At 40.5% G+C, this 15,501-nt stretch overlaps 1 protein-coding gene across 6 annotated transcripts in view; it reads right to left on the bottom strand.

Annotated features, from left to right (window-relative positions):
• The window catches only part of MTSS1 (MTSS I-BAR domain containing 1), a 164,924-nt gene that overhangs the window by 135,787 nt on the left and 13,636 nt on the right, over window positions 1-15,501 (bottom strand). For all 6 annotated transcript variants that reach the window (XM_067531314.1, XM_067531330.1, XM_067531306.1 and 3 more), the window contains exon 2: window positions 2,949-3,010. In XM_067531314.1, the coding sequence (XP_067387415.1) occupies window positions 2,949-3,010 (62 nt within the window). The remainder of the gene's footprint in view (window positions 1-2,948; window positions 3,011-15,501) is intronic.

Genomic DNA, 15,501 nt, shown 5'->3' on the forward strand with positions numbered 1-15,501 from the left:
CCTTGCCACACCCACAGAACCAAACACAACAGAGAGATGCAGGGAAGCCTTTCCGCAGCCAGTAAGGACCATAATTGTAGAGAAAGAATAGTTTTTCTGGGAGAGCTGGAACTGCACTACCATGTCTGATTTTATCCAACCCTCACGCCACACATACCCTCAAACTACAGGGGATATAAATGGTAGTTTACAGTTGGGCTACAGCCGGTGCAGAATTCCTCCTAAGAGCCTTCTCAATCTTCTGATTCAAGATATGTGTTTAAAAGAGATGATGGCCTCAAAAGGACAGGAGGAGAAATCTGAGCCTACTGCCATTTGCAGGTCAGACCCTGGAACAGAGGGAAGAGATGGGCTTCTCTAACTAATTGTTGATACTTTTCCCAGCATTGTTTTCCTTTTGCTAGACTCTTCCAAAATCATCAGTGACATTGTCTTATCCAGATTCTTAATAAAGAAGGCTCCACTTCTCTGATAAGAAAATACTGGAGGCCCTGACTCCAGCTTAGATTACATATATTCCCCTTTGTCAAAGGAAGCAGCAGAGGCAAAAAGATTAACATTTCCTGGAAGTAAGTGAATCCTCAAGCTGTCTGTACAGAGCTACTAAAGCACCTGGGAGGGAAATTTTCTTTGTGAACAACAGTGGTAAAGAAAAAAAGACTTTGAATAAGCCCTACAAAATAACCGACTGAGCAATCAAGCTACAACATCTGAGGGCAACCACTTCCCCCCTTCCAAACAAAGCTGCTGTAGAGAGAGGGTGCCGGAAATTGAGGACTGGAAAGGTAGAGGACAACTACTGCAACAAGGCCCGGATCTGAAAGCTGTCATGCCCAGGAGCAGTGGAGAGGTAGCCTGGAGCTTTGAGGTGCTGCTGGAAGCCACTGCTCTTTCTGAAGGGCAGCTTCCCAGAAAGAACCTGTGATACAGGTCCATGTTGTACCACTGCAGCAAGAGTACTCAGAGTCTCCTTTTTGGGGCAGGAGAGGAATGTCTTTTGTCTCTGTTGCCCATAAGGAAAATTAGAAAAATAGGGAAGAGCTCTGAAAACCTGCCCTGAAAAGCCAGAAAATGGCAGAGGGCAGAGATGTACTGGGGAGACAAATAGGGGAGCAAGGCCTGGCTAGCTAGAGTGTGCCAGAATCTGGAGATTCTCTTTTATTCTAGCCTCCCTGTTGAGAAGAAGAGAAGTTGCCCAATCACCCTGAACCGTTGATGTCCAGGACGTAAGAGGAACTGGAGAATTTTCTGAAGCAATCCCAACTTGGCAGATAAACTGTACTTCCAAAATAAATTACTAAAAACTTCCAATTTGCCCTAATTTTTTAATGCCCTTTAGCATAAGGACAAACTACACCATAACCATTCAAACCCTTAACACCCTTCAAGGAGTCCACTCATTTTTCTCCTCTCCCAGCAGTAGCCCCAGCTGCCCTCTATTCCTCCCCACACCTGTATGCCACCTACCCTTACAGCTTCCCAAGCTGGGAAAGGTGGCAGAAACAGGAAGCCAGGTAAGACTGGGGGTGATTGGGTGTATGGAGGAGTTCTTGGAGATGAGGAAGTGGGCCTAGCGCCTTCCAAGAATACCAATATGGCTGCACTTTTCAGTCCATCCCATCCAGGACGAGACTTCAGGGAAAACCTGGAAACTCGTCAGATGTTTTGAACATCTAAGAAGCCAGGCAGACTCTTGCCCATTGTGCCTCTCAAAATCCAAAGTGGATTTAACAATGATTTGCAACTTGGGGTGATGCTTTGGCACAGTCCTGCAGAATGTTTTTCGCACTTAAATACTCCCAGTACATGGCAATTGCTTTACTGGCATCACATATCAAAAAAGGAGAGGTGGTGGGGGTTGGATAGGGTGGGGACAAACAAGCTCACTTTGGCCAAAACAATGCCTTCCTAGCCTCAGGGGCATGCTTCAAATCCCATACTCCAGAGCTGCTGGAAGTTTGAGTGGAGGGGAAGGAAGGAAGGGAGATGAAGAAAAAAGAAAACTGAAAACAATCTTTAAAAATAGATAACTGCACAACTTGATATGGGTCAAGGGAAGCATGGTTCCTCTTTCCCTGCTTTTACTTCTTTAGTCAGTCAGACAGGAGAAACTCACATGAGTTACCCACTAGCATGGTACTGCATGGAAAAGGGAACACACATGCAGGAAACCAACCATATACCAAGTTTCTGTGGGGGTTTTTGACATAACAGATGAGAAACATACATCCCATTAGTTTGGGAAACAAGGTTCAGTTCATAGTAACATGCAATTTAATTTCTCACCACTCTCTATGTAACAAGAAAGGCATTTTACGAGTCTGTCGATTCCGATACTGAAACCAAGTCGTGATAGAGAAGCTTCCTGAATAAATGTTTTATTAATGGAAGGCTATGAAAAGTTATCCAGAATGCCAGTTGTAATTTATTGGGCCTCAGTATACATGTTATTAACTGCTGCTGCATGACCAAGCACTGGGATTCCCTTGGCAGCAAGATCTTCTGTCCTAGTTTTTAGGTTACCACAGGCTTTACCCAATATTTAGAAGTACTCCTCTAACTCAATAATCCTTCCTTATCTTACATTTATAAGGACAACGTAAGAACTTTCAACCCCAAAGTTATGGGTTCATTAAATCAAACTAAACAAACAGTCAAAGTAGTATTCCAGAAGGGACCACATTATGAAACAAGGAAAATGTCAAATGAATTTACAAATTAGGGGCAAATGAGCTATTTGGGGCAAATGAGCTATTTTCTAAAACATATTAAAACTGTAAAACGTGGCCCATAGAAATTACATAGATAAGTTTTGAATATGAAATATTTAAAAGAAAAGCTACTAAAAACATGTTAAACTACAAAAGACAAAGCACCATTTAAACTACACAGTATGCCTGGAATGTACACACATGCCAAGGGAATGGGCTGTGTGATAGGAAACTTACCTAAGCTGAGACTGCAGTTTCCCAGCTTTGTTTATAAAATCTTCCCAAACTGGGTAACTTCCCTGAAAGAAAAAAGAAACAGTAATAATGAGTATTTTATTGATCATTAAATTTTGACATTCAGAATTTGGTGTTTGAGATTATACGAAGGATCAAAGTAAAGCAATAAAGCCTACTTTTTGTTTAATAAATTGCAATCCTTTAAGCCAGAGGTTTTCAAACTGGGGTGGGGGCACATGAGAAGCTTTAAGGGTAAGGGGGAAAAAACCTTACTGTGCATATTCAGAGCCGGCAGCTGGAAAACAGCAGCTGCTGGCCAGGCATCTTCGGGGGGGGGGGGGGGGGGGGGGGGGGGGGGAAATAAACTACTATAGACACAAAGAAGGGGGTGCAATCAAAACAAGTCTGAGAACCACTGCCATAGGTGTAACATTTTTCTAGCAATTTATCTACTGTTCCTTTAAAACTAAAAAAGCTCCCACTGTCTCTGAATTCAGGTAGACTGTCTACAGTACTCAAGCACCAAAGAGAACACTATACCCCGAGACTTGAGAGAACTATGTTCAAGTCCCTACTCTGCCAAAGACTTTCCATGTGACGTTGGGCAAGCCACTTGGTCTGTTCTCTGCCTCTGCTCTCCCACTTGTAAAACAGCACTTCACCTCACAGGAGTGTTGAGAGAATAAATAAACCCCATGATGTGCTAAACAATCACACCAATGTAGTCACGTGCTAGATTGGACAAATAGCTTCCACTGCCCTGGTCTCTGCACTGAGTCCCTTTGGCAATTCAAGGTTCTAGTCTTCATCTTCAATGTTCCTGTGAGATTGGCCCAAATTACCTGAGAGATCACCTCATGGATATTGCGTCCCAAGGAAACAATAGAGCGGTCACAACCAAAAGAATGGCACTCAAGAATGCAGGAAACAGAACTTTCTCAGTAAGTGGCCTGCAGCTTCCAGAAGAGTTCAGAGTGACCCTGGAATCTGGACTACTGAATTGGAGTTGGCCAAAAAAAGCCACGTTTTTTTGGGGGAGAATTCTGAAAGTGTTCATCCACCCCTGAAATCTCCTGTGAACGTTCTGTGTTTTTTTTCATTGAAAAACAAACTAATTTTTTTTTTATTTTCAAAACCAAGAACAGAAAAAAGTACACTCAAAATTGGTCTTTTTAAAATGAAGATCTGGAAAATACTGAGCAAAATGAACATTTTTTACTCTCACACACACGTCAAAAAATCATTTTTTTCATAAAAATTTCAACTAGCTCTCTTGTATTAATTTAGATGGAATATATGTGGCCCAAAGAGTCAAAGGTGTTAACACAACCCTGAAACTGCCCAACGTTAAACAGTGTTAAATAAGATTCAGAGTTTGATATACTGAGACCTTAGCCCGGCTTAATACTATAGCAAACAATTAAACATCTTTTTAACCTTTTATTATAAGATACAGAAAAGAAAGGAAAACCATTAATAGCTAAAGCATTTGAAATGTAGAGTAAGGCTTTCATTTGAACAATATCCCTTATTCCTTTTTTCACTTTACCTGGAGAGAGTTTTTATAAGGAAAAACATCTTGTTTGACAGTCTTTTAGATGGTTTCAAAGATAACTGTCCTTTTTTGGAGGAATGGAGGGGAGGGGAGGGGAGGAGTTGAGATGGGTTGGAGTTGTTATAAATGCTGTTGAAGTTTGATACTGTTTAGATAAGACAAGACAAGACAGACACTTACAAGAAGGGAGAAGAAAGAACAGCAAAAGACAAAGTGCAGCTTTGTTGGCTTTCACTTGCAATCTCTCTGTTGGAACAAAAACAGGCACAACACATGGTCTTATCAGCCAGTCTGGATATGGCAAACTTATACCAGCAATAGGCTGTTTAGAGCATTGCTTTTAGTAGCCTCTTTCTGGTCACAGGCTCGCAGCAGTGGAGCAAAATATACAGTCTTGGCTGGCTAAGCCAGAGTCTTACTAGAGAAAAGGCAAACGCAGAAGAAATAAGGTGTGGACAGAAAACGACACGTTAGGGCAGGGGGACAACCAAGGCTCACATCCCAGTTGGTATTCAGGAGTTAGCCAGAGCCAGTGTTGATGACCATGTCATCTGGCTCTCTCTCTGGCCCAGTTTCATCAGCAACTCTCTCAGGACGAAGAAGGTCCAGGTCCCAGTACACGGTGGGGGTGGCAGCCATGATTGGTGAGGCTCGCTCCTTTCCCTTCTTCCAGTCTTTCAATCAGCCAGCATTGCCATTATCCCCCCCAAAAGTCTCTTTCTGAGTGCCGAAAAAGGGAGTGATGGGCAGAAAAGCCCGTCCCCATTATTTTGATCATGAGTTAGGCCCAGTGTCCAACGTATCAATTTTGATTGTTTTCTGGTTCCAGACTTTGCTTGTTTACCAGACCTTATCTTAACACTGTCCTTGAATTGTACCAGTAGGCCATTTTGGTTGAAATAATTCCGTTTGTCTTCCTTTTTCACCGTTTCCCCATCAACATTTATTGGTATAGGTTATTATGACATTTGATGAACTTTCACTCACTCTTCAACGCTGAGCTCATAATTAGGGCAAATTTGTAAGTCCAGTTATCACAACAGCTCTATTCAGAATAAGTGTAGAGTCTCCTTTGACCTAGCCTTTCCCCCCAACTGTACACTAAACCCCCCCCCAAAAAAATTCCAATTGACTGGGGGTTAGAAAGAAAAAGAAAACTATGTTCAGTTTAATAAATTTGTTAGACACTCAATTACTGCAGTAAGGGGCATAGTACAAGCCTAGATAAGACAGATGCCCAAGGCTGAGAATATGCATTTCAAATGGAAGTTATTTTATGCAAATGTAATTGTTTATAGTAAGGTATATCTGCCCCTACAGGTGTCATCTCTGCTTTTATCAAATTAGATATAAATAATTATTAATAGATCTGCAATTACCATAGCGCCTAAAAGCCCGCACATGGACCAAGGCCCATTGTGCTAGGTGCTATCCAAACAGAACAAAAAGACAATCTCTGCCCCAAAGAGTTTACAATCTAAATATAAGACAAGAGAAAAAAACAGATGGATACAGACAGACAGATTGGTGAATGCAAGGAAACAACATTGGTCAACATGTTAGGCAGTGATCTCAGTGTACAGTGCACTAGCCATTGTCACATTTTTGTAAACATAATTTACTCTTCAGATTTTGTATCATGCACTACTGTATCTGGTAATACCCCACCATTACAAGAATTCTGCACTCAGATTGGCTTATTTTGCTTACTGATCTATTTGGCAGCAAATCTGAATGTCAGATTACAATGTTTTTATCAACTATAATCCATGGTAGTATAAAAATAAGAGCCTGAGCCCACAATCTTAAATCATAACTCTCATTGAAATCGGTGACTCAGGCACACCCTAAAATTGCTCGTGATGGGAGATGAGTATCAGTGCCAATAAATGAGACAAGATTTTAAATGCCCAAGTCTAAGGGAAAGAAAACAAAAATCTTTTTACCTAATAGAAGAGACCGACTATTTTACCATCTTTTATTGATCTGCTAAATCAAAAAAAAAAGTTTATTTGAAAAGAAGAACATTGTACTTGGCAAGTTTAAATCTAGGGGATCTCTTCAGGGCAAAGGAGAAAGCAGCAGGTTCAAAAGGCTGCACTAGTTCCCCGAACAAAAGTTTCACACAACATATGCAATTTCATGTATATTTGGCACTTATTATTCTCAGACGGATTTCCCCCAGTGGCAGTTTCCTAACATTATTTCAGCTCAGCTCCTGATAAGTCTTAGAAGCCTCATTTTTGCAGTGCTTTTCCTTAATTGAGTTCACAGCTAATTGATTGGAATGCATCCCACCCCCCACTTCGAGAAACCTCAGCAGATACAGACCCCAGACTGAAGCTTACTACATGAAATTTAAGTCCGCTTCAGAACATGCAGACATTGAAGTCTGAGGCTGAAATCTTGGCTCTACTGAAATCAATGAGCGTTTTGCCACTGACTTCAATATGGCCACGATTTTACCCCGTGAGCTTTTCCAGGTGACACCCCTAAATCAGCAAGGCCCAATCTTAATGAACAGAAGAAAGTGAGGCATCTTTGTAATTCCCACATTCACAATCTCTGTAGAAACTAGATTTTGCAGCCAGTGCCTCTGTACTTGCAGAATTGATTGTTCTTGTTGATGCTGTAACACAGCTCACAGAAATACCTTGCTGAATCAGGACCTAAGTACACACTGAAATTTCAGGATAGGTCCCAATTACATCCCCGGAACTACTCACATACTTAAAGGTAGGTATGTGCTTCAGTACTTGCTGCATCATGCCTTATGATTCACACAGGCTGGCAGTGTATAAAGAGAGGATTTTTACATGTGCCCTCCATAACATGATATGGAATTGGGAAGGAAACTCAGATCTGGATTAGAGCATTTACAGTTAGTCTATCTGCTTCCTTCTGTACACCAGCAACCTCACAATTTAATTAATTTAATGCACTACTTATTAGACATGAGAGATGAAGACTCAACTCAAGAAATGGCAGAACATTACACTGACCTTTCCATCATTAACAGCACATACCCAGAGAAGAACAGAATGACTCAGAGGACTGATAATAATTACACAGCCTCGCCCGTCTAAGGGCTTGTCTTCACTGCAGCAGTTAGCTTAAGGTACTTGTTGAACCAGCCTAGCGTGAAAGCAGCCACATGGCAAAAGACTTGAGCTATACAGAGTGTTAGATTAGCAGATGATGAGCTGTGCTAACTCAGAGGTAGGCTGTAACTGCATCCTCACACATTACTAGCTCGAGTGTCAGCAGCAACTGGGCTTCCACCCACAAAGCCAGCTAGCTTGAGTTTAAAACATCATTTACCTCAAGCTAGAGAAGTGAGTGAGGGGCTGGATTTATTGATTGCTTGAATGCTTGATTTATACCCTGGGCTAACACTGCAGTGAAAACAAGCCCTCAATTTCTGATTCAAGCCTGGCCCAGGTCACTAACAACAACAATGTGCTCTTATCAGAGAGCCATGAATGGCCTATGTGAAATGGGAAGTTCTTGTCCAGTGATTATTGCTGACCCCATTTCTCACAAACAAGAAATCACTCCACAGCTGGCAACCTCTGCCAGCCCAGGGCTGAAGATGTATGAAGGAGGACCTTCCCTCTTATCCCTAGAAGTAGCTTGTCCAGAATTAAAACTCCATACCATGGTAGGGGAAGCATGCACTGCTGTTGTGTTAGCGGTGATTGTTCTGTGAGTGGAGAAAATTTCAGTCTCTAAGACTCTCAATCTAACACCTCTCTGAAGCATTTATTTTAATAAATCGAGTAAATCAACCAGATGACTATGAACCTGAACCTAGTTATGTCTATACCTCAGAGGGGAGAAATGGATGTTAAAATTTTATTCAGGATGATAAGACCCTGAACAAAGTGTTTTATGTTAAGATAGATTTGTCAGCCATGTAAGTGCAAGACACCCATACTAACCCTGTCAGTATTACTGAAATCTACTACTTCGAACTCTGCTCTCTCAACAGTAAGCTGCTAGTGTTTCCGAACATGTCTATATGCAATGTATGCATTTGGTATGTATACACCAGGAACCTTTGAGGCACGGACAATTAACAGCAGTGCCTAGGGCTTTACTGCAAAATACAAGTTCACAATGAAGCACACCAAAGCAGTCTATTTATGCTGCCAATTCAGTGGCAGCATTACACTGCTAACTGGGCCTAACGCTACAGAGAATACTGACACCAATCAAATTTAACTGTGTCACAGGAGACTCAAGGGACAGTATAGACAAAATATAACTTGGGAAGGGGAGATTTTGTGGCAGGGTGGCTCACCACCTAGCCACATAGAAATCAGGTTCAAAATCATCATCCACCGCTTCTACAAATCTTGCTTCTTTTTGTTTTTAAGCCTACTACCCAAAGAGGCTGCATCAATGTAATTAAATTGGTTTCCAACTTGATTTAGTTAGATCAGTACAAATCCTTTCATGTGGACATTCTTAAACTGATCTGGGTGATCAGTGGCAGATTCTTAAACTGATCTGAAGAGTGGCTGATCTCGATTTAGCTTAATTTGGTACCAAAATAGCAATTTATTAGTTCAATCATAACTGAATCCCTGGATGTTTGTTCACCTGCAATCTAGCAACAATCCCACCTTCTAGCAGTATGTGTGTGTTGTGGTTTTTATCTGTAGTGCATTTATAGCATTAATTCCTGTAAAACTCCTTTGCCTAGCAATAATTTGCTCTGATTTTCCACAGCTCTGACCTCTCCCCCACAAATCTTCTATACAAACTCTCATTTTGTAGCTTTCCAATTATTCCTATTCCAGTAGAAATAGTTCTTTCCTTTTAACTCTCAGATCAGCCCCTTCTGAAGCCAAGTTAGTTTGTTTCCTCGTTTCCCTACCCCTCTTCCCTGGAACTTAATTCATGTGTATTAATTATGGTATCCCTTTGAACGCTTCAACCAAACACTGCTCTCTACATAATCTTGTGAAGTATTGAATGCCCTGAACTCCCACTGAAAGCAGGAGGAGTTGAGGACGCTCCTCAATTCACCAGATCGGACTGTAGGTATTTATCCTACCTCCTCCAGCTAGGGAAACTGTATGCAGGATCACCTGGGTGAGGTTTATGGGAAAACACATTGAGAGGAAGCAATGGTCCAGTGGTTAAAACACTAGCCTAGGACCTGGGAGATCTAGGCTCAAGTCCCTTCTCTACCACAGACTGCGTGAGAGAGCTTGGACAAATCACTTAGTCCCTCTGTGTTCCCCGTCTGTAAAATGGGGATAACAGCACTTCCCTACCTCGTAGAGGGTGTTGTGAGGATAAAAGATTGTGAGATGCTTAGATGCTGTACAATAAACAGGGGGCCACAGAATGTCCATTAAATTTGTGATTTCATCCTAAGAAATATTTAATTCAACGTTACTTTTTTAATTAATTGGAAAAACAACTATATGTTTGCTTTGACTAAAAATCCTAGTGTAATTTAAGACTACTTTGGAAGAACAACATAGTGTTTTTAAGTGCAATGTTTCCCACAGCTACCTCTATGCTGTCTGAAATTTCTGATTTCAAAATAGCTGATAAAGGAAATTATTTTTTTTCTTTAAATGTCAGAGTCATTTGAGCTCAAGTGTTATCTGTAAAAGAGGCAGGCTTCCTTTATCTTTCAAACCCTGTTCACACCGTGAAGGGAGTGCTGGGCAGAAGGACAGCTTTAGGACATAAGGTGTTAAAGCCTTCTATTGAGCAACTTCATAGTTTGCAGGCCAAGTCAGTCATTTTGTAGGTTAGGTTTTTGGGGGGTTTCTTAATGTTAATGATTTATTATTTGGGGTCTATTTCCCCACAAGTAACTTTATGCCTAGTTAAGAAATTATTTCTTTAAATGTCAACTACTGTGGTTTTTCTTTGGCATTTATATTTTATTACAGTAAAACACTCCAAAGTATTACAGACACCACCACCACAACTTGGTGCTTAGCAGTGCTCTGTTTTTGGCTGTTTGCCTACCAACCACCAAGGCGTGTCATTATTAGGCCATAATAATATACCCTCGTCATATCTTATTGCTTAATTAGTTAGTTGACGGGTGATTAATTGTAGCGTGGGCAAGTCCTCTCTTCAGATCAGGCAACTCATCCACTGCAAAGGTGGGTAGAGCACGGCCTTTCTGCTTTTACCTCTCCTCCCTGACGGACTAGCCTGCAGGCTGAAAAAGGAAACAGTGCGTCTTACCCTGTCAGTATTTAGCCAGTTCACAATTAAAACTCCAAACCACATCCCGTCGGGAGCACAGGCAGTAGCTGGTTACCCTAAAGGTACTAGATTGAGCTGCTGGAGCTCTTTATGCTTCCTCAAGCCTCAGAGGTGCAGTATCCAGGCCTACTAGCATCTCAACAGATCCTGCCACATACTAATCATTCCGCAGCAGCAGGGTCATAGCTTTTGCTGGACAGAGGAGAGCATTTTGGATCCTACCCACCTAAGCAGGCTACTTGCAAATGGTGCTCAGCTTGTAGCCCTCAAGGTTCTTGGGCTGCAATATTCACTAATCTCATTCATACGTGCCATTGGGCCCTATGCAAAGAAGAGAAAAGGAATCTGAAGTTCCACGCAAGCCAAAGTTGCTTTAAATCTAACTCTCATAAGGTAAATTTAACAGCTAGTTCCAAGTCCATGCAGTGGGCATGGGCGAGCTGGTGGATGGAGTCAAGAATCTCCACCCAGGAAAGCGTGTGTAATGGGCACTCTCTGGCAGATTTGGGAGAATCAGTGTTTGACACATCCTGAGGAGCCGAACAGCCCACTCTAGGATTGCTCTGCAAATCCGATGAAGCGAAGTTGCTAAAAGAGGATCTAAAAATGGCTTTCTTCCTTCTTTCAGGCCAGCAAACCTGCAAACGTAATTAATACTTGAACCAAATCAACTGAACACCACCACCCTCGGATCTAAGAATATCAAGCTTCAGAAGAGTAAAGATCCACTCTGTCCGAAAAAGGATAATGCTCTGGTTTCTCATGAAATCAGTACCATACAGATACAGATGCACAGAGTAAGGCTTCACTGGTTGAAGAGGGCCACATTTACTGAAACTGACATGGATTATAGTGGCGATGATGAGAAAGAACCAAACTGCTAGTGTTGACTGGGCAATCCAAAATAAATGTATGGGTCCTGGCAGCTTAGTAAAAGGAATAAATTGAACACTTTATGATGCTTCTCTTTTTACTTCAAGGAAAGAGACTTGCTTTTCTTAATAATCTATATTCATGTCCTGCGACTAAGATAGATGAAGAAAAGACTTAGATGAAGCTATTAGGCACACTCCAAATGGCCACTAAAACTGGCTTTAAGGTGACTCCAGTCTTGGTTCCAGTTCCTCCTATGACACTCACCAATGACAATAACTGCAAGAGATGCAGCAACAGGGACTCTTTTGTTTGTGGTAACACACATCATCACGTACACAACCTTTGACAGAAACATCTGAACATCACAGAATGATCGGGATGTATTACCTACTTTGGGGAAAAAACGAGAAGATGGTTTGACAGTCCCATTGGGGTGCGAGGAGAAGATGAAAATGGGGAGGACGCGCAGGGTGAGGCCAACAGGCAGAGCAGTATTGTTACTCGTCATAGCCAGGCGTCTCCACTTCCTCACTGCAAGCTAACTTCCCTCCTTGCCTCTCACCCAAATTTATCACATTAACAACTCACTATTTATAGACGTTAATACAAAAATCATGGGAGTCTGTACTTCTCGAAGTTAGCTGGTTTTTTCCGTGTTGGTTTTTTTTTTTTTTAAATAACTAAACTTAAGTTTGCAATTCTGACACCAAACTTCACACACCAGTAACATATCCACAGACTGCACATCTGACCTCACAACCACAACACACTATTAACTCTACTCCTGAACACATGCCCTGAAAATATAAAATTAAATACACAACCCTAAAACCTTATCCACCCAGAACAAAATGTCCCTCTCGTCAGTTACCGCCACCACTAGAATGATTAGTAATATGTGCACCAAGTGCCTCCAATCAGAACAGAGAGCCTATCGTGCTTGGTGCTGTACAAATACACAAAGCGCAGCTGGGCTAGACTGGACATAAAGGACACTGGTTTTCCAAAGAAACTTCAACAGACCAAACAGCAAGAAGCACTCAGGGAAGCAATACAACAATGGCCTTAAAACCAACCTTAATCGTGGACATAGGTCAACAAGCGCGGGAAGCTACAGTGGCTGACAAATCAGTTTGCTAAGCCAGGCAACATCTGCTGCAGAAAGTTCATGTTGACTGATTTAAAAAAAAACAAGGGAAAAGGGCATTTGGCACACATTGAGAACAGAAATGACAGAACACTAGCAAACAGTACTGCATTTCTCTGCTCAACCCATGGAGAATCTGTAACTGGAAGGTTGGACTGAGTAGCCACTCACAAGACCATAAAAGCTCTTGCAAAAAACAGGTCATCTTTGATACACAACAGACAGGCTAATCTGAAGTTTATGATCACTTTTTCCAAGCTTCCCTTCCATCTTAATAGTAATTTTTTTCCCCAATTGGTAGCATTCTCTCTCTGCTGGTTTGTTTCTCCACTCTTTATATCAGAAAACTAACAAAAATAATTCAAGAACCTACTTAATGAAGTATCTTCAGCTGAATTCATCTCCCAACAAAAGTCAGGTTAACTACAATCTTACAGTGAGATTAAATTTAGATTTAGGCGGGACCAGAAATATTTCATTATATTTAATTCTTCCCACATATCTAGAATAATAGCACATGTATTCTAGGATGTTATTTTATTGGTCTCTTAATGAACAGCATTTTATTACTGCTGCCTTCATTATCAATTTATATCTTGCTTAGGTGCAAGTGATTTTGACAAATTCAGCTCCCACACACTTCCCTTTCCTATCCCTCAATATTTATGCTCCATTTAAATGAATCATCCCGCAAAGTTTCTGCAACACCAAAAGCACCGTATACTCCATCAAACAAGATCTCAAGCATTTCTCGTTTTTTTTGCAATGCCAAGATGAACTAATTTAAATCCAAGATTTCATATAGTGTTTTAATTCCAAGGTCTAAAATAACACTCCATTTCAAACCTTTCTTAAAAGAAAAGTTAGTTCCCACTGGTTTGCCAGCCAAAATATACCTTATTCAAAGAAAGGGCTAACATGCCTTATTAATCATATAACAAACATGAGAAATCTCAATATAATTTAAGCCACGCTTTCAAAACTTGTATGTTTATTAGAATTTCCAAGGCCAGACTGGATCAGACCATAGGTCCATCTAAACCAGTATCTTGTCTCTGACAATGGCCAACACCAAATGCTTCAGATGAAGGGGTGAGAAAATCTGCTAAAGGTAATTATGGGATAGCCTGCCACCAAGAAAAAGCTTCCTCCTAACCCACAAATTTAGAGGCCATAAAGCATAAAGGTTTATACCCCCTTCCAAAACTTGATAAATATTAAATATTTAGTTAAATAAATAAATATTTAATATTTATCATTATGGATTTTCTTGATAACCATATATAAGCGTCTCATTCTTTTCTGAAATCATGAACAACTCTTGAATTCAATGGTATCCTATGGACAGTCTAATTGTGCACTGAATTGAAAAATTATTTCCTTTTAGCAGTTTTTAAACTTGCCACCTTTCAGTTTCATTGAGCATCCTTTTGTTCTTATATTATGAGAAAGATTAAAACTTTTATTTGCTCTATCTTCTCTATATCACTCATAATCAGCATTTTAGAATATTTTTATATTAGATGAAAATAAATCTATCCTTAGTTTGTTGAACATAATTAGAATAAAGCAGATGCAAGGCCTCTTCATGTGTATATAAACATATTTTACTCTTAGGGATTCTAAAATGCTTTATAAACTATATGCATGGCCTGATTTTCAGAGCTGCATAAGCACATGTAGCTTCATGACTTCAGGTGCTCAGTTCCTTTGAAAAAGTCAAGCCAACAGACATCCCCATTCTCCCATCACTGATATACACGCAACTGTGAGATCAAAAAGCACAGCAATCTAATCTACTAAACTCTGTAGTATTTTTATTTTATTTTATTTTTAAAGGCAAGTGAAAAATAACTTCTCACTTAGTTTCATTTAGAGAACTGTGGGTACCTGGAATATAATTTAGTTCAAAGAGAAAGCGAGAGTGCACAGAACCTCTCCCAAGTGGCAAGTGCAAGCCCGTAATCACATAAAGAGTTCTATAACTGAAGAGAGCGACAACACTATGCATAGAGCAAGGATTTAGAACACAACCGCTTTGCAGCCAAAGAAACTCTTTACTCATCCAGAACCAGGAATGAAATGTTGTAGTTAACAGTTAAAGAAGAGAACGACATTAATTTCATCTCCTTTCAAAACAAAGGCAGCTCAAGCCCAACCTCACTAAATGGAAAAGCTTCACATTTAAGAGGCTATACTGCAAACAACTGAAAGTAGTGACAAGCCATAGGAAAACAGGTTAAAAATGTAGTGTAGTCTGTGTTAAGTTTCAGGATCGGAAGACTGTAGATGATGAAAAAGAAAATATAAGTCTAACCTATTTTTCCCACCACTTATGCTATTGTTTTCTTTTGTATTTCTCAGCCTAGACAATCTAAACACACTTGCCAGTTTTACTTTCAGGGTCTTGTGCATTATCACAATGCTGCGATGTATGCAATCTAAACACTTCAGTGGAAAGCTTGTATGGTTTAAATTTGTTATAAACTTCATGGAACCACCTTTACAAGTCTAGGATTTTTGTAATAGCTTGATCAACTCAAGAAAGCGATCCAGTCATGGTGGAAGTATATGGAAAACTCTAGAAGAGAGCCACCGCACCAAACGAAAAAGTATCCCTACCACTTAGATAATTCCAAAGCACTTTATGAACACCAAACAGTAACTAATTCCCTGAGCACTGATGTGCAGTCAACACTTGGTTGGAATATGGCAATTTAATAGCGAATAAC

The sequence above is a fragment of the Emydura macquarii genome, unplaced genomic scaffold (assembly GCF_026122565.2).
Source record: "Emydura macquarii macquarii isolate MOO-44397 ecotype Brisbane River unplaced genomic scaffold, CSIRO-AGI_Emac_v2 contig_369, whole genome shotgun sequence".
NCBI lineage: Eukaryota > Metazoa > Chordata > Testudines > Chelidae > Emydura > Emydura macquarii.